Source organism: Peromyscus maniculatus, chromosome 18, assembly GCF_049852395.1.
Source record: "Peromyscus maniculatus bairdii isolate BWxNUB_F1_BW_parent chromosome 18, HU_Pman_BW_mat_3.1, whole genome shotgun sequence".
Lineage (NCBI taxonomy): Eukaryota > Metazoa > Chordata > Mammalia > Rodentia > Cricetidae > Peromyscus > Peromyscus maniculatus.
This window is the reverse complement of record NC_134869.1, coordinates 19,485,155-19,509,592: the sequence shown is the minus strand read 5'-3', so window position 1 is coordinate 19,509,592 and position 24,438 is coordinate 19,485,155. Positions and strand designations below refer to the sequence as shown.

The 24,438-nt window shown below is 45.2% G+C and overlaps 1 protein-coding gene across 1 annotated transcript; it reads right to left on the bottom strand.

Moving 5' to 3' along the window:
• Positions 1 to 392: 392 nt before the first annotated feature.
• On the bottom strand, positions 393 to 24,423 carry Ndufa12 (NADH:ubiquinone oxidoreductase subunit A12). Its single transcript, XM_006988450.4, has 4 exons — positions 24,135 to 24,423; positions 23,216 to 23,298; positions 19,440 to 19,527; positions 393 to 680 (listed from the first exon to the last, which is right to left on the bottom strand). The coding sequence occupies exons 1-4, from the start codon at positions 24,233 to 24,235 to the stop codon at positions 500 to 502; spliced, it is 453 nt and encodes a 150-aa protein (XP_006988512.1). The 5' UTR covers positions 24,236 to 24,423; the 3' UTR covers positions 393 to 499.
• Between the last annotated feature and the right edge of the window lie 15 nt (positions 24,424 to 24,438).

Here is a 24,438-nt window from a genome sequence, read left to right as displayed (position 1 = left end):
TTTAAAAAAGGATCAGACTGAACTGTGGAGAATTCACAGACTACAACAAACTATTAAAGGACCCACACCCAGGAAACAGGACATCTCAAATAAGCTTCTCCAACAAGAGCCACACTAAAGCACTGAGCTATGCTGTCCCTCAACATCTGTGTCTCTCCATGCAACTTCCCAATTTCTATCCAGCTCAGCTTAGAATTAGGCCTGCCCTTATTAATCAGCTGTAGCAGTCAGGGAGGTGGCCATAAACATGATGACTGGGGCTACTTCCTAGAATGGGGAACTTGACACCGGACAGCCACCCTCAGTGATGTCTGTATCAATTACTCTCCCTCACGTCTGAGCCTCTATTCTGCAGGTGGGATGAATGACAAATGGCAGAAATACCCAAGACACTGCTTGGTCAAGCAACTTTAATCAAGTTCATGATCAGCTCTACAAGGGTGAATTCAAGAAAAATCCTGTACCATCCTGTACGTGCTGGATCTGGTCTTCACCGCTGTCACTTGTAAGGTGTCGAAGGTGGGACCCATTCATGAATCTTCTTTCTCGTGGTGGAATAAGGAACGTACTGCTCTGGAGTGCCAGACATGTTGAGTTTGTGGTTTGCCCAGATGAATTTGCGAGCAGTGGGCGGTTGTGTTGTTGGAGGGTCGTCAGTCATGCAGTGAAGCCAGCGGTGCCTTAAAGAGGAAAGATCCTGGTTATGGTCTCCGGTCAAACTGCACAGAGCGCCCAGAAACCCCGCCCAGCAGGCCCTCAGCCGTGCCAGCGCCGGCCACCAGCATCATCACTAAGTCTCGTCAGACTGAAGGGTCATCCTTTTCCAGTCACACCATTCTTTTATGGATTACAGAGAAAGAAAACAATGCTGTCAGAGTATAACACAGGGGTACTGAGAACACGGATCCTGACTGTGGATGTAGAAATGTTACTCTAGAGTGGCTGGTATGACAGTTTACAGGCTTATCTAGACATTTAATACACTTGGGTTACTCTGGCTCCCAAAGCCTCAGTTTGGAATTCACGAAGGTCCTGCTGGAGAAAACAGCTCCTGCACATGTCTTCAATTCAAGCTGGAGCCCGAACACCACAGAATAAACAACTTGAATTAAAAATACTAAATCTTGGGACTGGGGACTTAGCTCAGTGCAAGAACACTTGCCTAGTTCTCTAGCCCCGTGTGTGTGTGTGTGTGTGTGTGTGTGTGTGTGTGTGTGTGTGTGTGTGTGTGTTTTGGGGGGGGGGTAGACTGATAAGTCAAGCTGGGCAAGGTGATGCACACTCACAATCTTGGCTGCTCCACAGCCTCACGTGTGAGGACCACTTGAGTCAGGAGTTCCTGGCCATGAGACCTTATCTCTTATGATAAGCAAACTATATGCTTAAGATTCAAATGAGATTTTGATGACACATAGTTTTGGTACCACAAACTACGTAAGTGTTACAATGTTGCTCAAAATACACTATATTCTTCCTTTAGAATTGAACTGGCCAGCCACACAATAAAACCAGTCAATTCTGAATAGCAAGTAGTTATTACCTTAAAAAAAAAAAAAAAAAGAATATTGTCATCTTGTTTTACATTTGTGCTTATTTTCTGAAGTAATGCTCAAGAGACATAGTCTGTCATTATTGAAGAAACTGAGACTTTGAATGCATTGTGAAATCTGAAAGTGCACTCACTTTAATGGACTAAGAATACAACTTCCAGAGCTGAGGATTTATCTTAGTAGTAGCAAGATGGTCAGGCATGTATGAGGCCTGCGTTAGAACAACACTGTAAAACAAAATGAAACAGGACTTCCCAGTTCCTCAAGAGGTTAGAATTTAGCGTAGGCATGGTGGTTCATAATCAGGATTGAGGCAGAAGTAGGAGGATGAATTCAAGACTAGTCTGGGTTATATTAGCAAGATTCTGTCTCTAAACAAACAAACAGATACATAAAACCATAGCTCGAAATGTCTAAGTATTTTGGTTTCATAAGACATATAATTCAATTTCAAGAGTGCAGAGAGGAGGGTCGGCAGGCAAGGGTGAGGACCTGAGTTCAGAACCCGCGGAGGAAGACGAGACTAGCTCCTCTGACCCTGAACATCCATGGCAAGCATACTCTACACACAAGCACACATGAACACATACACACGCAAATAAATGCACGATCCAAAGGTTATTTGATGAGAGACTTTAAGAACCTGGCCCACCATGGAGTAGAAACGGAGGAGCTCAGGAATGAGAAAGGTCTCCAAGCTCAAGAGACAAAAAGCAGCAAAAGCAGAAATGCACATGAGGAAAGGAGGCAGAGAGAGTTCGGCACATCCGATCACTCCAGACCCGGGGCTCGGAAGCTAGAGAAACCACCACTGCAGGAGAAGACGCAGAACTAGAACTCCAGCTCCAAGGGGGAAGTGACGACTTAGCCGCAAAGAAGAAGAAAAATATTTTCTCCGAGGAAACGTGAACCTGAGCACACTGCTAGCTAGGACTGGCTGCCAGCAGTAACTGATGGGTTTAGATGAGCAACTGGCTAAAACCAGTACACACTCTCACACACACACACACACACACACACACACACACACACACACACACACACACTACCATTCCTATTTGAATCTAACTACAGCATCATGATAGGCAAGCGATGACAGATGAAGAAGCCTGTACAGGCTGGATTGGTGTCCACCTGACATCCTGGGACCAACAAGCCAGGACCAGTAACAAATACGGAAGTCCTTGTGGCTGCTGGGGTGAGGCGGGCTCTGCTGATTACTAAGAGAGGGATTAGCTGTGAAAGCAGGCCTGCTGCGTCCCAACGGGCTCCACTCGAGTTCAGGGCACAGTGCAGAGAGTTGACTCGCACTTCACTGAGTCAGCTTAAGTAATAAGAAAACTGTTTTCCAATTAATTACTTTCAAGACCGTTGAAGGTTAAAATGATATTTAAGAAACCACAGTCTAAAGCTTGCAAATGCTTATTTGACTACTTAAGTGATAAATTGAAGAGCTCACAGGAAAACAGAAAATGCAAGGAAAAGAACATTTTTATTGTAATTTATAAAATCTGAAATCCTTGCAAAGATACACGAAAGCATCAGGAAACAAGCAAACAACAATCCATCATCAGCTGGGCGGCGGCGGCGGCGGCGGCGGCGGCAGCGGCGGCGCACGCCTTTAATCCCAACACTAGGGAGGCAGAGCCAGGCAGATAGATCTCTGTGAATTCCAGGCCAGCCTGGTCTACATAGTGAGACCCTGTCAAAACACACACACACACACACACACACACACACACACACACACACACACACACACAGCCTGAAAACCAAAACACAAACACATATAAACTATAATCATTACAATAAGATACAAAGAAATAAGAAAAATGTTTATAGTCTGCCAGGCTAATAGTGTAACCCTTCTATCTTTGTTATTTTTAAATAAAAGGGGAAAAAAATGGTACCTTTAGATTTCCACACCAAAGTGTTTTATTTGCAAAGTATTTTCAACTAAGGGTCATACTTATTCAAATGACTTAAAGATGTCAACATTTTAAGAGTACTGTCTACAAAACGGGTGACTGGTGTTCTCTAGGGACAAAATGTAAAAGTTTGGCAGAGCCCTAAGATCACAAATAAGGACGCTGGCAAAAAGGAGAAAAGTTACAAAGACGAAGAGAGAATTTATAATGAGCAGGTGTAACACTGGGAAAATCAATATTCAAATAGACTGACATGAAACAATATAACTGAAAACAAATATGTTAAATCATAATTACGGTAATCCTTCCCATCCCATCTACCCAACCCAGGCTGATATCAATGTAAACAATCAAGCATGGTTTATAAGATGGCCAACTCAAAGCATGTCAACACAGGGATGATTAAATGCAATGTGAATCAAATCCCTAACAGGTTCTCCTTCAGAGTTCAATGATATATTCTAAAATCAGCTGCAAGTCCAACCAAGATAACTGCGGATGTCGGGCAGCACCAGGCAGACTGTCACTAGCAGGTATCAAATGTTGTCACAAACAGAATGCATTCAAACCAGTGCAGATGCGCAGCAAACTCAGACTCCCGGTCCCGACAGGTTCGAGTCAACCAGAGGAAGGGCTGGTTGTCACATCATTGGGGAAAGCAAAAGTTTCTCGACACACTGCTATGATGAATTTGTTTAAAAAAGAAAATTAAGTTAGATTTCCCACTACACATCAAAAAATTCCAGACAGAGTCTAAGTGCTTAGATATACCAAGAGGTAACTAATCTTCTAAAACAAGTATTTTAGAGATAATGAACATCTAAAATGCCTTAATAAATGTAGTTTATTTGAAATGGTCACTAGAATGCAAGATGTGTCATTACACATTTTGATTTTTTAAAAAAGTTTCTTTCAAACTTCATAGGCCACGTATACTGTACTTAATACTCTCTCATAGGAATAGGCCTTAAAGAAAGGAGGAACCCCGGGGTCAAACACCGTGTACAAGGAGGATGCTGATCACAGCTTTACTTATAACAGTGAGAAAATGGAAAGAGCAAAGCCAAGAATAAAGGGGAAATGCTGAAATGATGCACGGCACAGCCACAGGACTAAACTCTCACTATAAACACCAGTCGCCCGTTTTGTAGACAGTGCTCCTTGAATGTTGGCATCTTTAAGTCATTTGAATAAGTATGACCCTTAGTTGAAAATACTTTGCAAATAAAACGCTTTGGTGTGGAAATCACTTGATAAAGGATTTGCCACATTTTAAGGTTTAAAAGCAGGTTGTTTGGTCAACTTTTTAAGCAATACTTAGAATTTGTAAATCATGGGCATTATTCTAAACACTGCAAAAACCATTAATTCCTTTATCCTTGTAACAAGGAGGAGCAGAGATTATAGCTCCAATTTAATAATTAAGGGATCCGGTGCACAAGACTTTAATTGGTTTGTCCAAAGTGGCAGAACAAGACATTAATCATTAAAACAGGGCCTGGACAGACAGCTCAGTGGTTCAGGGTGCTGACTGCTACTCAGGGTGCTGACTGCTATGGCTGAAGATCTGATTCAGTTCCTAGTACCCACTGCAGGCAGCTCACTGTGACCTGTAACCCCTGGTACAGGGTATCTAACACCCTCTTCTGGATTCTATAGGCACCCACATACATGGCAGACAGACAGACAGACAGACAGACACACACACACACACACACACACACACACACACACACACCAAAAAACAAAATTTTGGACTTGGACTTATGGCTCAATGGTTAAGCGCACTTATTACTATTGAAGAGGACCCAGGTTGGTTCCCAGCACCCACGCAGTGGGTTTAACTCCAGTTCCAGGGGATCTAAGGCCCTCTTTGGCCTCAGCAGGCTCCTGCATGCATCTGGTGCACATAAACTCATGTAAGCACACATACACACAAAAGTGAGTAAAATTAAAAATTTAAATATGTTAAAGAATGAAACCCAAAGGGTATAGGTACATAGGAAAGAAGAACATAACAATACCTATCCAAATGTTAATGGTTATTGTTTCCATCTGGTAGGGTAATAGACTGTGTATTTCCTTTGTTATTTTCTATAACAAACACATATTACTTAATAAGAAGAAATCAAGTATATTAAAAAGAAATACCCTTTATCAAATCAATTCAGGAAATAGTTACAAACCCTCCCCAAGTCTTCTGTCATTATTTTGAAATTATAAATAGATTCTATTGACTTCCAGTCTTACTTCACTTAAGGTGCCATTTAAAACAAAATCACTTCCTCCAAAGTATACAAATGATTCAGCAGTAGACAGATGTTCCTCTCAGTCTACCTTAATGAATGCTTTTCTAGGTTATTTCTACAGTGCAATGTCCTTCACTAATGGTCACAGAGAAGTGTTGAAAAATATCTAATTTCCTACTTGTAATATATCCAGAATGTACCATGGTCATGATAACCTATGAATACAATAAAGATTTTTTAAAAAATCTGGACATTGGCAACAAGAACAGTTCTTTGTTTTAAAAGAATAACCCCAGCTTATTTCTACACCCCAGGTACAGAGAATTCCATTAACTTTTCTTTGTAAAATGTAAGAATTCTTTTTGGATGCCCGTAACCCCAGCATGGTGGAGTACAGGCAAACGGGTTACTAATCGAGTGCCAGCCTTGGATTGCGTAGCAAGCTTCAGGCCAGACTGGGCTACATGTAAACCTTGTCTCCAAACCAAAATCAAACCAGAGCTGGGTGTGGGTACACACCTGTCACGCCAGCATTTAGGGGGCTGAAGCAGGAGGATGACGAGTTTGTGGTCAGCCTGGGCTACATGGCCAGACCTTGTATTTTTAAAATGGTAGGAGAAAAAAATCTAATTATTCTATTTGTAGTTTCTTAGAACATATTAGTATTGTTTTATGGTCAGGAAACAAACATTTAGAGGGATCTATTTTAAGCAAGGTACGGTGGTGCATGCCTTTAAGTCCAGCATGGGAGAGCAGAGGCAGGTGGATTTCTATGAGTTCCTGACCAACCTGGTCTACATAGTTCCAGGCCCGGCAGAACTGCATAGTGAGACCCTGTCTCAAAAAAGAACAGGGGCGGGGAACACTGGAAAGAGAGCTCAGCAGGCAAGAGTATTTCCTGCTCTGGCAGGGGACCCCTGTCCTGTTCCCAACACCCACATGGAGGCTCCTAGCTGTCTGTAACGCCAGCTCCTGGGAGTAAGGATAAGAACTCGTCTAGCCTACGAGACAGAAGGTGCACTTTCATACATGCAGGCAAATCAGTCCTACACATAAAATAAAAATCGTTTTTAAAACCATAAAGGAGTGTCGTATTTGCATTAAGTACTTCAAGTAAATTGGTCATTTTATCTATAAATAACGATTGCTTCAAAGAAAATATATCTATCTTTATTCAACAAACGTTTACCTATTAGCTACCCTGTGCTAGGAAGATTTTTTGGCATGGTAGTTGAGGAAACAGACCAGAAATTAAAAATACACAATAAATGCTAAGCATTTATCTGACAATCTCATGATTTCATTTTTGTTTTACTAGAAAAAAATCATCCAGAGTGAAGTAACCCAGACCCAGAAATATAAATATGGTCCTTTGCGTACATATTATGGCTTCCAGTCTAGTGTTTTCATGACCCCTGAGCATGCAAACAAGTGGGTCTTCAGTCTGTCAGTCTCTTGTTCTTCTTCTTGGGCTCTTTCCTTTGTTTGTGTGTTTTGTCCTATTCTGATGGGTTAGTTTTGTTTTATCTTATTATGTTTTATTATTATCCCCTAAAAGCCTGTTTGTTTTCTAATGAGAGACAGAAAGGGGGTAGGTCTGGATAGGAGGGGAGCAGGGAGGAGCTGGGAGTGGGGGGACACGACACCATAATCACGATACATTATATGATTAAAAAATCTATTTTCAATAAAAGGGAAATTTCAAAAAATAAATAAAACGCTAGGCAGAGGCAGAGGTCTGGGAAGGGATGACAGTGTGGGGGGTGCGTGCCTCCTCTCCACAGAGCACGCGAGGCCTAGAGAAACAGCTTCTATGAAGAGCCCGTAGCCCAATACATCAACCCCCATACACAAATACTAAGAGATACAATTTTAAAAAGAAAGTGTGTATGTGTGTGTGTGTGTGGGGGGGGGTTCAAAAGGATGGGTGGCCGTGACAGCAATGATACAAGTATGAAAATTCCAGGTACAATTAATGCTGACAATGACACATTAATAATAATTGAGAAGGAAGTAAAGCAGGACAAATTAGTTGAGATGCTAGAGAAAGGTGAGTTGAAATGACCCACCCGTAAGTCAATGGCCAGGGAAAGAGAACTGCTTATGTGATCAGAACAGTTACTCCACGGGGTTGTGAGTCTCCCTAGTCACTAGGCATTCGAAGAACTGGGAAAAATCAAATTATTAAATTTATAGATGTAACCTAACTAAAATGCTTAAAATAATGTAATGAACTAAATCTGTAAATAGATATGACTGTCTAGGAGAATTTAATCCATTCCATTAGAGTTTATCAAACATCCATCAAAGAACAAGAGAAAATGATTATTCTTTATTTTTATGCAAAAAGTATTCAATTTACTAATCTTGTTATTCTGTTTATGAGCTAAGCCTTGAGGCTTAAGAAGAACTACAGTTTCAGATTTACAGCTGCAATAAATGGGATGTTAATTTTAAATACAAACTGCCATTGTACAAAAGCCCCCAGTGCCAGGAACACTCAACTGACAGAATGTTCGCTGAGACGCAGGAAACGTCTGTGAATGGGGAAGAAGGCACCAATGTTGTGCCCATGTCAGAAATACAAATGGCTACTATTTATAATCCCAAACTCTCTTCTCCCCACTGTGATTCTCAGAGGACAGAGGAAGCAGCTACCCAGGAGGCTGAGGCAGGAGGACCACCTGAGCCCAGGAGTTCAAAGCCAAGCTGGGCAACACAGCAAGACCCCATCTCTGAAAAAAGGACACATTCCTTTTCTCAAGCAGCTGACCCGTATCTGTAGATCAGGGGAGTCAATGTTAAGGGTGCATGTCCAAAAGCCAAGGAATTCAGAGTTTATTTCTAGCTGCATTCTGTCCCTCTGGATTTCCAAGGTTTCTCTAACAGTTGCACCTCTTTATAATCAGACTTTGCTTTGTTTTGTGTTTTTGCAGAGCTCCGGTTAAACTCAGGGCCTTGTGCACAGTACACAGATATTCTACATTGAGCCCCACCCACCACTCCCCACATCTCCTCGCAGGCTGCCCACCCACCCGCCTGTCTACCTTTCTTCTACAATCCTCTCTCCCTGTCTCCCTGGTACAAGGTATCACGCAGCTCAGGCTGGCCTTCAACTCCTGACTCTTCTTCCTCCCACCTCCCTACTACTGAGAGGACAGGCATGGACCATCACAACCCACTCCATCCTTTCTATTTCTGTGAACGGCCTCACTCGCCACTATGGTACTGACCAGTCAAGCCTAACCCAATGAATCAGTCTTGACTCTGTCTACCCCACCTACTCCGCACAATCCCATCCATGACCTTGTTCTTTACAAAAAAAATCTAGAACACAGTCCAAGAGGAGGGAGGGGGGGAGGGAGGAAGAGGAAGGGGGAGAGGGAGAGGGAGGGAGGGAGGAAGGGAGGGAGGGAGGGAGGGAGGGAGGGAGGGAGGGAGGGAGGGAGGGAGAGAGAGAGAGAGAGAGAGAGAGAGAGAGAGAGAGAGAGAGAGAGAGAGAGAGAGAAGAGTACAAGGAGACATACATGCTCTACACTGAGGAAAACGACGTGTTAGCTAAAAATGAACTGAAGGTGCCACCAAGTGGGGACACAGTATACATGCTGCAGAGACAATCTAACGCCATTAACCACAATTTTTAATCAGTTCAGGGCTCCCATTCATCAAATCACAGTCAATCCACTTCTACTGGTGTAAGTGAAAATAATAATTTTATTCTAGATGCATAAAATCATCCAAACGGTCTACTTCTTCACACTCACTAACATTTGAACTCAGTCAAGTTTTATGTTTAATTTACTCATTATTTACTTGGTTTTTATGTCTGTAATTCCATGCACAGGCTAACTACCATACCCAGTGAAAATAAACTTCTGTGCATTACTATCTAGACAGGGTTAGTTAATTTAAAGATTAAAAACTGAGGGAAAATAAAAGTGGTATAAAATATGTATTATTGCCGGGCGGTGGTGGCGCACGCCTTTAATCCCAGCACTCAGGAGGCAGAGCCAGGCGGATCTCTGTGAGTTCGAGGTCAGCCTGGTCTACCAAGTGAGTCCCAGGAAAGGCGCAAAGCTACATAGAGAAACCCTGTCTCGAAAAACCAAAAAAAAAAAAAAAAAAAAAAAATGTATTATTTACTTAAATAAATACTGCGAAGTTATTTCATACAAGCAATTAAACTAATACAAATTCCTGAAGAAATTAAAATCTTACTGTTGATCCCATCAGAGAGAAAAAAAAAGGTTGACAGGAAAATGAAAACACTGAATTGTAGAACATTATTATTCTGCCTGATTGTATTCATTATGTGACTATGAACTCCCAGAGGGCAGATATATTTCACTTTTCACACAAACGCATCACAGTACCTGATATGTAGTGAAGCCCTCAATTAAATATTAGTTGAATGAGTTTGAGCAGAGGGTTATGCTAGGTTACTGTCATGGTCTTATTTTCTAGTCCCACAAAGCCCCAGTGCCCTTCCAGACATCTGTAACACACACACACACACACACACACACACACACACACACACACACACACACACACACACACAAACGCACATGCACGCGCACGCGCGTGCGCGCGCACACACACACACGCACGTGCGCTCCCTGCTTACCCACGGAGGGACCTAGGGGCTGTCCTGACCACTGGCAGACTGGAGCAAGCAGAGCAAAAACGAGATCCATAAAGTGAACTCGTTTCCCCACAAGATTAGGGCAGGATAAGCGACTATAAGACTAATAAGACAAGTAAGACAAGATGACTAAGGATCTCTGAGTCTAAAACTCACTAATCCTCAGAAGGAAATCTGTCCCCAGGTGAGATTATGCAGCTGCTGAACAATTCAAAAGATTACCAAGGCCTCAGTGGCCCCTGAGGACTCAGAGCTGAGGACAGGAACCGTAGCCTGCTGGCTGGGAAGCATGGGATGTTCCTCCACAGAGAGCTTTGCAGTCATCCATGCGGGAGACAGCTCAGCCGGCCGGCCAGGAGCCGTGTTCTGTTACTCTCCGGATGACACAGTACACACTCTCTGGAGAGGAGAGTTGCATCGGCAGGTGCAGGAGCTGGCCTGGGATTAAAAGCTTCATGCTCCCCAACAGCCGGCGTCTCTACAGACATAGTGCAGTGTTACAATTCCATTCCTCCAGGGGCACGCCAGTTCTGAGCACACCGGCACCGAGGTGAGCCCAAACACTCCTAAAATAGGCTTTTGTGATTCCTCCCAAGCCATAAGCAATCTACCAATCAGAGCTCAACTTCTAGCAGTACAGCTGGTCTATTCTTAGCTGGTCTCCAGAGCAGTGAGCAAGGCATGCCACCGAAGGCCACATTCCTTTAAATTACATAGTACACTGGATACAACCACAGGAAATCCCCGCCTCCAGCACCAACTCTATCCTGACTTGCAATGAGTGCTTTCAACGGACTACTCTCCTGCCCCCGTTGTGGAATAAAAGAGAACTCCTGACCACCAGCCTGCTTCCCCTCCCTTCATAACTCTACCACCAGTACCCCAGATCCAAGACCGTGAATTAAAAGACACAACAACAACAAAAAAAGCAAGTAACTTGAACTTAAAAATGAACAAACGATCTGAACAGGCTTTTGTTGCTGTTTAAGACAAAGTCTTGCTATGTAGTATAGGCTGGCCTCAAACTTTCCATGCTTCTCTCCCAGCCTATGGAGTGCTAGAACTTCAGGTATGTGCAACCAGGCCCAGCTCCTGAATGAACATTTCTTTCTCCTTTTTTACATATATCTTAGTTCTGTTTCCTGTTGCTGTGCTCCAGGCCTCCCGAGAGGGCCTCCGATGATCACCCCCTTGTTTTGTGCAAGGCCCATTTTTAGAGGAGGGACGAACCGGCTCACTCCTAACAAGCAGAATGTCACTTCTAAGATTAGGTTTGGAAGGCCTGGCTTCCACCTGGAGAGGACTCTTTGGCTTTCTCTCCAACGTGTGGCTCTCGGGAAGCCAGCTGTCAGGTCATGAGGTACCTCTGTGCCAAAGGATCCTGTGAGTGTGGCAGCAGAGCCTTCCAAAGTGAAGACGGGACCCCAGCTCCAGATGGCACCCCCGCGGGAGCTCTGTGAAGGCCCGGAGCAGAGGCACTCACAGGAAACACCCAGGTGCTAACAAAGAGGACGGGGGCCACTGTCTGCTACGCTGGGCTGTACGACAACTGATGCCCAGGGACTGATAACCAATAACCATCTAAGTTGCAGCTTGGATCACTCACATGCTAGTCTAGCAGCTATCACCTTTTGTCAGACAGCTAACCTGTGCACAGCAGCTTCCTGAGGGATTAGCCTGAGGCCTTACCCTCCTCCTTGAATCTATCCAGCAACCAGAAAACAGAAGCCATGAAGGGAGGCCAAGCTGGGGTGGGAGGAAAATATGCCCCAACAGTTATTATAGATACGTATGAAAACGTCATCCTGAAACTCATCATTCTGTCTGCTAACCCAGCAAGGCGAGTCAGGAAATTCACGCTAGGAGGGGCGCCCTTAGGAACGGAGCCATCGTGTGTGGGGTGTTGGAGGCAAACGGGTTAAGGAGGAAGTTCACCACGGGAGGTGGCAGTCCACTGAGGCACTAGGATGGAAGTACTAACTCAGTTACATACCAAGAATCATCGAGAAGTCTAGCAAGGGAGACATGCCAATACGGGCTGGGGGAGGGAGAATGGAATGTGTGGGATTAGGCAGGAAGCATGACGGGGACACGAGACCACTACAGGGATGTTGTGGGCTATGGTGGGTATCAGCACATGAAGAGAAGTATCACAAGAAGCCTTCCGGGTGACTACACACATAAAAATTGAGCTCCCCTGATGCTGGCACCTAGTAAGTATGCAGCAAACTACACATGCCCTAATTTATAATACTTTATTGCTAAAAGTTGCTATCATCTTGAAGTCTTGTCTCTCATTTTCTGCTGTTGAAGTCTTGTCTCTCCTGTGGGCACTCTACCACTTAGCTACACCCCTAGCCTGGCAATTTCCCTTCCTTTTCTTTGTGTGTGTGTATGCAGACATGGACATGTACGCCAGTGTATGCTCCATGGAGCAGTATGTGGAGACTGCAAGTTGATATAACGTGTCTTCCTTTACTCACTACCTCAACTTCTGAGGGAGGGTTTCCCTGAACCTTGAGCTTGCCGACTGGACAGGCCGGCGGCAAGTCTCTGGGGTCTTCTCGACTCTATCTCCCAGTGCTGGGGTTACAGGGGCACACCGCCATCCTGGGCTATGTACGCGCTGGGGATCCAAACCCAGGTCTTCACGCTTCCACAAGAAGGAAGCACTTTATCCACAGAGTCGTCTCTCTAGTTCCTGGAATGTTCCTAAGAGGACACCCAAGCTCGCCACATCAGTTGAGTCTTCCGTAAGGAATTCCATGTGGTACCTGATGCTCTTTGATAGCATTTTACCACAGAAGAACCTCTTGGAGTCTTCCCTCTCAAAGCATGCCACAGTTTTATCAACTAAGTTCCTGTGATACCCTAAGTCCTTTGCTATTATCTCCACAATGTTCTTGGCGTCTTTACATGGCGTCTTAGCATGGAATCCCAGCAGCACCTCGGGCTCCACTTCTGATTCCAGTGCTCGCGTCTGTCCTACCACAGCGTCTGTCCTACCACAGCGTCTGTCCTACCACAGCGTCTGTCCTACCACAGCGTTATTACTGCGCCCTCTCAAGTCCTGAACCTCTCAAAGCCACTCGTGAGGGCTGGAGTCAACTCTTTCTTATGTTGATATTTTTACATCCTCCCATGAATTATTAATGCTCTTAATGCTGTCCAGAATGGTGACTGGTTTTTTTTTTTTTTTTCTCTAGGTTTTCAATTAACTGCTCACATCCATCGGAGGAATCGTGTCTGTAGTAGCCATAACCACCGTATGTATTTGTGAATTATGCTATGTAAGTCAGAATTGCTCCTTGATGCAGGGGTTACAGAAGGGATGTGTGTTAGCAGGATTGTAAGCGCTAACTTCCTCGTCCATCTCCTTGGAGCACTCAGTAAGTGTTGTCAGTGAGTAGCAGTACTGGAAAGGAATCGTTATTTCTGAGCAGTAGGTCTCCACAGTGACATCAGTTAATCAGGTTGTAAACAGGAATGCGGCTGTCTAGGTTTGCCATTCCATCCACAGATCGCAGGTTTCAGCACAGTCCCTCAGAGCACAGAACAGCAAACAGCACTGTCTTTCCCTGAAGCCATCAGCTGCATTGGCCCTGAACTTTGAGGCCGGGCACTGAGGTCTCCACTCACCTCCAGCTATGGAGTCCCCCTGTAGAGGAGTCTGTTTCATCTGCATTGAAACCGTCAGTTAGCATGGCCACCTTCATCAGGTCTCGGCTCCATCTCCCAGATGACTGGCTGCAGCTTCTCCACTGGTCCCTGCCGCTTCACCTGTGACTGTGACGTCACGGAAATGCTTTCTTTCCTTAAACTGCATTCGCCAACCCCTGCTGGCTTCAGACCTCTTCCTGTGGCTTCCTCATCTCTCTCAGCCTTTACAGGAGGGGTGAAGAGCTCTGCTCTTGCTCTGGACTAGGTTAGGCTTTGTCTTAAGGGGATGCCATGGCTGGTCTGATCTAGTATCGAGACCACTAAGGCTTTCTTTAGCAAGAAGTCAGTTCTGCTTCCCTAAAGTTCACCTCTGCTATCTGTCACTTTCAGTCAAGACCTTTCCTTGGAATCCACATCTTAGCTAACGGGCCCCAGGAGCCTCGCTTTCAGCGTGTCTCAGGAATACCCTTCCTCATTACACTCATCGCCAACTTTATAGAACGACTTTCAACCACTACACTATCCTGTAATCTTCAGCTCCCATTCACGTTCATCATCTAGCAAAATTATTACAACAAAAAGATCAGGTCTCATGGCTCTTCAGTTTCCTTCAGACTGGGCTGTACTTCATGACCGTGACAGGTCATCAGGCTTGAGGCATGCCCTGGTCCATCTCCCTGCACAGAAATCATTGTTTGTGAGGCAGAGACAGAAACCGTGAGGTAAGAAGGGAGCACCTGGTACAGGAAAGCAAGAGCTCACTCTCAGAAGGATGGGGTCATTTCAAAAGCATCCGAAAGGCATTCCAAACGGGTCCCAATAACCAAATTGAGCACAGTTGAAGTAATAAAAGAACTAATTATAGAAACTGATTATAATCCACTGACTCAAACAGGAATTGAAACTAATACAAATAGATTAAAAATATGAATGGGATATGAAACTTCAACATATTGCCTCAAAAATGCTAATTAACTACAAAGGAAAAATGAGTAATTTCTTTTTTAGGAAAAACCTAGCAGACATCTCAATGAACTGACAGAAGTTATAATTAACAATGGGACAAATCCAAACTGGAAGCCACTTGGCAGAGTGTAACAGGAAAAGCACGGCCTTATTTCTGTGACACCCTGTCCACACGCAGCCTTGGACTTGAGAGGAAAGCGTCCCCTTCCAACACAACTCTCGTGCATGTCCCTTTTCCTGCTTTAACGGACTCTTACTGACTGATTGATGGATTGACTTAGTGTTACCGTGGGTTGAACATATCCTTGCACATCCTGAGCTGTATCTCCAGTCTGGAGACAAAACTGAAGCTCCCGGGCAAGCATGGCTCTTGTACCTACTCTCTTCTCTTCGTATATAATTATTTCAGACATTCTGTCGTAAGGACGGAGAGCTAACGTTACTCCATGTTAACTGTTTTTAGTATTCATTTCTTACAGTGGCTTTGTGTCATAAAACTTAAATCAATGTATATACTTTTTATCCTATTATTTGTATTCCATCAATTTAGTACTCAGGTTCAGCCCACGGTTTATCATTGGTCATTTCTTGAAGTCGATGTTTAAACTGTGTTTAAACAGGAGATGTCCTTCATGTAGTAATTATACACTAAGGTACTGAGGTGTGATGGGGCCACATTTGGACACCCTACTTTGAAATGATTCAAATGCTGATGATAACTCTGAAAATGAGATTATTTCAAACGGTTTCAAAGATTTTGTAAACCAGATCACAAGCTACCTTACCTCCCGGTGACTTCTAAAGAACTGCAGATAAAAAGTGAAGGTGTTAACCATTGTCTCCAGTGCTCTGGGACACAGTTATTTGTCCTACCCCATTTCTTCTCGTTTCCCTCACTCACAGACTGGCCAAACTGCTGTTCTTGTAACACACCAGAGAGTATGGGAAACACCAGAGCTTCTACAGCTAAGCTTCTGGAAGATTCTGCCTGGAACTCCCACCCCTCCTAAGGCTCCTAAAATGTCACTTCCTCAAAGGAGATTTTCCTATCCCCTGCATTAAAAGAACCTCCTAAGCAGGGCACAGTGGTCTATGCCTATAATACCAGCACCCAGGAAGCTGGGGCAGGATCATGAGTTCGAGGCCAACCTAGGCTATACAGTAAGACTCTACCTCAAAAAAAGAAAAAAAAAATCCTGGATTTCCCCATTGCTCTCTACCTCCTTAGAAAACCCATAAATCCCAGCTTCATTTTATCTTCTTTGCTTTCATTTTTACTTTGAATATACCCAACCACATATATTTCTGCCATAAGAACATACATTTGTTTTATCCAGTATTCCTTTTGTAGTATCTACAATAGTTTATAAGCACTGGGTACTCAATGAACAGTTGAATGTGGAAAGATGATTAAGTTGCATCTGCTATTCATACTGTATGTGCATAATGCCACCTGGCTCTCTAATTAAAGATTAACTCACCTTCAATTTTATTTTTGTTTTATTAGTCAGGATTACACTCTGTACTCCAGTGTGGTCTTGAATTCACGGCCATCCTGCCTCAACCTCTGGAGTGCCAAGACAGACAAAACTATCACATCTGGGTCCCACCTTCAGATTTACATATGGAAGGAATGGAGAATTCCACAGTATACCACACTTAGCAGAGTGAGTTCTGTCTAAGAACAAACTCAGCTGAGCCTGCCAGTCACCACTTCTCCCCACACAGAGATGAGTCATCAGTCTCTACCCTTAGGAGACCCCTTTCAAAGAAATCCAGCTTCCCATCCCCTGTCGCCCTCAGGCCCCTGCTAGAGTGATCCTGTCTTCTCCAGCTCTGCCTTTCTGTCCACGTGATCTTATACGTATGTGATCATGAAAAAGGACTCACTCGGCTGAACAGAAAGAACTTTCAGCTTGCCAAAATGTTAACTCATTTTAAATGGGCTTCATTTCACATCATTTAAACCAGCACCCCCTATTTCCCTGCTCTCAAGATGATGACAGATGTCAGTCTGCACACAACAGCACACAGCTCTCAGGTCCACCCAGAATGAAGTCCAGCTACGACCCATCCAGGGCACAGAAGCAAGGTGGTCCCTCAGCTGGTGAGTCCTGTCCTTGACCTTGAGGCTGGGGCTGAGACCTTTAACCCAGCTCTAGACCTGGACAGCTCCCCAGACCTTAACAGAGCCACAGCCGACTCCCTTACAACATCACAACACTAGCCCAGAGGGACCATCTCCTGGCCGATGCTGCTTTACCTCTTACCCTCAGTAACTTCCTGCCACGGTACCAGTGTTCCCAACGAGTTCAAGTACCGGCCCAGGTGAAAAACTACGTAGGAGTGAAAGCTCTTGGAAGACTGTTTTCCTTGCCAAACAGCGTTTTTGAAAACTGTCGGCCCAATCAAGTAGCCTATTTCATTCTAATAGAATAAAAGGTTGGATATATGAATAAAGGGTTAACTCCTGTCTGCTATCTTAGTACTCAGGAAGCTGAGGCAGGAGGCTCACCAGGAGCTTCAAACTAGCCTAGGTTACAGAATGAAGCCCTGTTACACACACACACACACACACACACACACACACACACACACACACACACAGAGTGTAAGTAAATGAACAAATGACTCCTTGTCTTAGTTGTATCACCTACATTTTAAAGTGCTTGGGGCCAGGTGTGCCTACTGTATTAGGCTGTGAAGACACAGATCATCTCCACCACCATGGAACATTCTATTGGGTATATTTAAACTGCTACAAAAAAAACTAATGTCAGAAAAACAAGAACTCTCACAATGAAAATACAAATGTACTCATTTAGAAAAACCACAGTCTGGAAAGCTGTGGTAGGAGTCTCGGCTAAGGGCACCAGCTCATGGCCATCCCCTGTGGTGGTATTTCATTTGTGCACGCCCTCTGCCTCACATCTGCGTTCCACCCACCAACACCACGTGCCCACTTCCAAGAGTCTTTAGAACTGAAGAGTGTGCTGTGCGATTGTCTCATCTTCCATCGACCCCCAAACTATGCCAGTGACCAGGTTCGGTTAAAATAAAATGTCACAGCCAACCTAATGCATTAACTTCTAGGGTTTTTGCTTTTGTTTTGTTTTGTTTTTTTCCAGAGCTGAGGACCGAACCCAGGGCCTTGCGATTGTTAGGCAAGTGCTCTACCACTGAGCTGAATCTCCAACCCCAAAGCACCCCCCCACCCCCGAGACAGGGTTTCTCTGTTCAGCTTTGCGCCTTTCCTGGAACTCACTCTGTAGACCAGGCTGGCCTCGAACTCACAGAGATCCACCTGCCTCTGCCTCCTGAGTGCTGGGATTAAAAGCGTGCGCCACCACTGCTCAGCAGCTTCGAGGGTTTTCTCTGTCGCTGTTGGCTTTGCAGTACTAGGAACTGAGAGCGAGCCTCGTGCTGGGTGAGCACTGTCAGTGAGCCACTGCGCCAGCCCCCTGTCCAGGCTGGTGCTCTCTCTGCCTCAACCTGCTAAGCAGACAGGATTCCAAGCCTGCACCACTCAATCAGCAACTTCTGGCTGTGTTTCTGCTTTCCGAATTTTCTTAAATGAAATTTTCTAGACCAACTGGGAAGGATTTTCAAAGTTTGTTATTTCAAGAATCAAAAAAATAAAAAAAATAAAAAAGATGTAAGTACTTTGCTCTGAAATATTTTATATAAATCTGTTAAGTGAGCAGGATTTAACATTCTGTTTTTGTTTCAAAACATGCATATTATGAAACCATAGAGGTTTTAGAGACTTAAGGAATTTTAGGACTATCATTGTATAGATGAGGAAACCAGGGCCAGGTTTCTCTGTACCTTTTCCTTACTCACATAGGTGGTACTGTGGCATGTGTTTTCCCTCAGATCACCACCCCATTATATATTACATATATACAGTGTCATTTTAACATGCCTTCAAGAGAAGGTACTCAGTGTCTTCTGCTGAACTGGGGCAGTACTTTCTCCCTGTTTCAATGCCTGGAAGATGGACGTAATAACGGATGCTTCGAGGATCAGGTCTAACAAGGCAATATGGCTTCCACTTGGTTTCTCCCGAAGCACTCACCTGAAGAACCAAGGCAACATGAAGGTGTGCCGAGCACAGCCTCAGCTACGCTCCCAGCTGACAGCCAGCATCAACTGCCAGCTGCGAAGCGAACAAGTCTTCAGATGAGCAGAGAACTCCGAGGCCCCAGACATCCCAGAGCAGAGACAAGCCATCTTGTTTTGCCTAGAACCCCTGACTCACAAAGGCTATGGGAAAAACAAGGGGGTGCTGTTTTTTTGCTGTGGAGTACCTTGCATAACCACTGTGCCCTGAGGCAGACTCTTATCACTAGGAAATGCCTTATAAGTAACTACGCGACAGATACTTCTACTGTGAAATAACCACTGCCCGTCAAACAGACAGCTTGCCGGCTCAGCTTACCATTCAGGAGGCACCATGCTTCCATCCATATCCCAGAACGTGTTTTTGCCGTTCATTTCGGTGGTGTATATGACCCATCGGTGACGGCCTGCGAGGAAGAAGATCGTTTTTTGACGCATGTGCACAGAACACCAAGAAGACACTGTGTTCCAACACAGCAGCGACGCGCTTGGGATGGCATCCTGGCGCACTAATCACAGAACAGGGATCAGGCTGTGTGTGTGTGGGGGGGGGGGCAACCTTTTCACAGCGGAGAATCCTTGCTTCTCCCCAACATCCTGACAGAGAAATGAGCAAAGAGGGTAGGCACATGTCCTGTCGGCCCAGGGCACTCCCAGAAAAACACAGTTCTTCAGTGATCAGAGCCAAGATGTATTCGCAACACTACATGTGAATTCTAGGTTTCTAAGTAAATCAAAACCAACAAAGAAACCACGTGATCCTTTGGAAATGTATGAAACTTACATAATAGGGGAGTACTATATAAATGATGGTCAGGTACAGGACAGTTCACGTCATCCAAACAGCATGGCTGCGTTATTTGACTTACCAAGTATCTGTGAAATGAGTGGGGCGGCCTACCTACTGTTTCCAAGGCTGGAGAAAACTAGACAGTCAAGTGCTTACCCTGCACTTCAGGACCCGAGTTTGGTCTCCAGAACTCACATAATAAAATAAATAAGTAAATACATAAATGCCAGGCATGGTGGTAGGTGCATATAGTACTGACTCAGTCAGAGATAGGTGGGCCCCTAGGGCAAACCGGCTGGCCAGCCTGGCCTACTTGGTGAGTTCCAGGCCAATGAAAGGGAAAAAGGTGAAGGTGAATGGTACCTGAGGAATGATAGGCAAGGTTGTCCTCTGGCCTGCACACCCACACATCAACATAGTACACATACACTCTCAACGTAGTACACACATATACACACTCACATAATATAGTCCACATACACTCTCAACATAGTACACACACACACACACTCTCAACATAGTATACACAGACACACACACAATATAGTCCACATACACTCTCAACGTAGTACACACACACACAGACACACACCCAAATAGTACACACACTCTCTCAACATAGTACATATATACACAAATACACACACACACAACATAGTACACACATACACAGACAAATACACACACATACCCAATATAGTCCATACACACTCTCAACATAGTACACACACACAGACAACACACACACACACACACACACACACACACACACACACACACACACGCTCCCCACAAGCACTCACACTTTCCATCAGGTCCACTGGCAGGACAGCTGAGTTCAAGACCAGAGTGACTGGCACAGAAAGCACACATTATAAAAAGAGAAGAACTGATAACCGCACAGGAACTATAATCCAGCCAGGCAGGGGACTGTCAAGGCTGATGGAATGGACCATGGGAAAGGTTTAATAAATTAGGCCTTGGCAATAGATTTATACCCTGACAGAGCTGACCCTTAGCAATCTCAAATAGGACATCCATTTTTAAAATGTTGAAAGCCAGGGCTGGAGACAAGGTTCAGCAGTTAAGGGCACTTGCTGCTCTTACAGGGGCTTTGCCTCAGTTTCCAGTGTCCACACAATGGCTCACAGTCATTCGTAACTCCAGTTCCTGGTATCTGATACCTTCTTCTGGCCTCCATAGACACCAGGCATGAATGTGGTGTACAGACATGCATGCAGGCAAACCATTCATACCCATTAAGTCTAAGAAAATTATTTTGATATTGAAAGTCCATGTTCACGCTTAGCAACTCCACTTCTAGGAATTTGTTTTTAGACTATTTAAAGAATTATTGATTTTTATTTTATGTGTATGAGTGTCTTGTCTGCATGTATATACATGCACCACATATGTGCCTGGTTCCCATGGAGGCCAGAAGGGGGCATCAGATTCCCCTGGAACTGGGGTTGTAGACAGCTCCCACGTGGATACTATGAAAGGAACCCAAGTCCTCTGAGAGAGCAGCAAGCACTCTTAATCACAGAGCTATCTCTCTACCCCCCACCATTAAAAAGTCTTTAAAATATACATAGGCTAAAGTATTAAGAGAGAAGGAAAATTACGAGGGCCAGTGAGACGGCAGCGGGAAAAGGTGCTTGTGGCCAAGTGTGAGGACCAGAGTTCAATCACTGCATCCCACACTGTGGAAGGAGAGAAAAGACTCCCACAAGCTGTCCTCTGACCTTCCCATGTGCACCGTGGGACTCAAACACCCACACATAAAAATAAGTAAGTACAGCCGGGCAGTGGTGGCACGTGTCTTTAATCCCAGCACTCGGGAGGCAGAGCCAGGTGGATCTCTGTGAGTTCGAGGCCAGCCTGGGCTACAGAGTGAGTTCCAGGAAAGGCGCAAGCTACACAGAGAAACCCTGTCTCGAAAAACCAAAAGAAAAAACAAAGTGATTTAAAAAAAAAGTAAGTACATAAATGTAATTAAAAACATAAAGAGGCCAGGCGGTGGTGGTGCATGCCTTTAATCCCAGCACTCGGGAGGCAGAGGCAGGCGGATCTCTGTGAGTTTGAGGCCAGCCTGGGCTACGAAGTGAGTTCCAGGAAAGGCGCAAAGCTACACAGAGAAACCCTGTCTCAGGAAAAAAATAAATAAAGAGGCGAAATAGAGTAAATTTACAACAGAAGTCACTTTGCACTTTTTTCTTTTTCTTTTTTACCTCTGTATTTAAGAGTTGAACCTGGGGCTGGAGAGATGGCTCAGTGGTTAGGAGCACTGACTGCTCTTCCAGAGGTCCTGAGTTCAATTCCCAGCAACCACATGGTGGCTCACAACCACTTGTAATGAGATCTGGTGCCCTCTTCTGGCCTGCAGGGACATATGCAGGCAGAACACTGTATACATAACAAATAAATAAATCTTTAAAAAAAAAAAAAAAAAAAGAGTTGAACCCAAGGGTGGGAAAGATGACTCAGCGGTTAAAAGCACTGGCTCCTCTTCCAGAGGACCAGGGTTCAATTCCCAGCACCCACATGGCAGCTCACAACCATCTGTAACTCCAGTTCCAGGGGATCTGACACCCTCACACAGACATACATGCGGGCAAAACACTAAAAGAAGAGTTGAACCCAGGGCCTTGGGCACACTAGGAAAGGACTCTATCACTGAATTATTTAATATTCTCAGCTCAACTTTCACTCTTTACTCTATACGCTAAAACTGAATATTTACAACAGCGTACGTCATTTTAATAATTAGCAAAAATAAAGGTTCTTATATTTTAGCGTGAGAACAGAGGAAGGAGGGAGAGGGAAAGTCAGTTTGATTCCTAACAACACAGTGGTGAGTAAAGAAGGACTCCTTGGGCTCTCTTATCATTCCTGTTGTACGATTAAGTCTCTGGCAAAGACACTTCCTTGAGCTTTGGCTGCTTCATCTATAAAAACCAGTTTTTAGTCCATTTCTTTATGATGTTAACCTCTGGGGCACCGACTCTCAGCCACTTAAACTGGAGTACTTTTAGCCAGTCAACGTCTCGGTTTCTTCACCTGAAAGATGAGGCATGAGGTCGTCTAAAGAGCCTACTTCAAGAATGACTAGGCTCACCAGGCTTGGTGGCGGGCGCCCAACCTGGCTGAGCCATCTCGAGTCAGCCCATTTTTTTTTTTTTAATTTTCTATTGAGTTTTCCATGTCTTTCCACGGACTTCGTATAAGCTCACGCATGATATGGAAAAGAGACTCGAAATCCCAACCCCAAACCCAATTATTCACAGAGAAAATATTGCACTCACCAAAAAATTGCTTATTGTCCTCATAGTATTTGTTTCCATACTTGTCCTCCCCCACCAAGGTACCGAGCCGTATATCATTTGCCCTGTAAATACACGGGGGGAAAAAAGAAGCATCTCAGAACGGTTCACTGTTCAAGACACAAACAGAAACAGAGCGAGAATACCATGTTCTGCTGCACCAGCTACAGGAATGAGGGGGTTCTGGGGACAGTCGCCGGTTGTACATCTCTATAGCCTTCAGTAGAAGGCTCTTGCCACTCAATGTTCAAGGATCACCTTTCCTGCTAAGAACTCTGGCGTCTCCTGTGCTGTCCCAGGAGCACGCAGGCAGGTGAGAAGAATGAACCAACACAACCGATGTGCTTGAATTACATTTAAACCACGACCTGCAAGCCACAGTACACGTTTTTTTCTACCTCCCCTGCACCCAGAGACACGAGTCAGCAAACTCTTCGGAGAGTCAAAGTACTTCATCTTCGTACGGCGAATGTCTCCAGGACTTTTCAACGCACTGCAGGTCTCCAAATGGTTCCCCGCAGTGGCTGCTGCTTGTCGGGATTATCAGGGGCGGACACAGAGGATGAGGAGCGCCTCCTTCAACTTCTTACGGTACGCCAGCGCCAAGGAAAACTCCCCAAGGTCACCAAGGGCGCGTCTGGTGAAGCATTGCACCCCAGGACTCGGGGACCGGTGCAGCCTAGCTGCCCCCCAGCCCTGCGGGCGTCACTGCTCCATCCATCGCTTGGGACTGAGCCGGAGCCAGAGACTTCGGACGATCGCAACCCTGGGACCGAACCTGTCGTCCTTGACGGGCGCTGTGGCCCTCCGGGGGTGATCGACCCCGGGGACCCCTTTCCAGAAAAGCAGCCAGCGCGGGGCCGTCCCCAGAGTCCCAGAGTCGAGATCTGGCCCCTCCTACCTGAAGAAAACCTTCAGGAGGCCCCGCAGGCCGCCGTGGCCGGTGACCTGCTGCAGCCCGCGCTTCAGTACGGCCACCAGCTCCATGTAGTAAGCCTCCATGGCCCGCCCCTTCCGTGCTCCGGGCAAAAGGCGCCGGTCGGAAGCAGCGGCGAGCGCGCAAGAAACCGGCGGTTGCAGGTTCCGAGCAAAGAAGAAGCCGCGCGGAGGGCGCCGCGCGCACGCGCGCGCAGAGCCGGAGCCGGCCGGGCAGAGGGAGCTCCGGATCTCGCTGCAGGCGCAGGTTGGTGTTCTTCTGAAAGGTG

Coding starts and splice junctions, on each gene's coding strand:
- Ndufa12 (XM_006988450.4), bottom strand. CDS start 24,235: ATGGAGGCTTACTACATGGAGCTGGTGGCCGTACTGAAGCGCGGGCTG. Junction 23,299..24,134: donor CTCCTGAAGGTTTTCTTCAG/GTAGGAGGGGCC, acceptor GTGTATTTACAG/GGCAAATGATATACGGCTCG. Junction 681..19,439: donor AGCATGGTGCCTCCTGAATG/GTAAGCTGAGCC, acceptor TTCCTCTTTAAG/GCACCGCTGGCTTCACTGCA.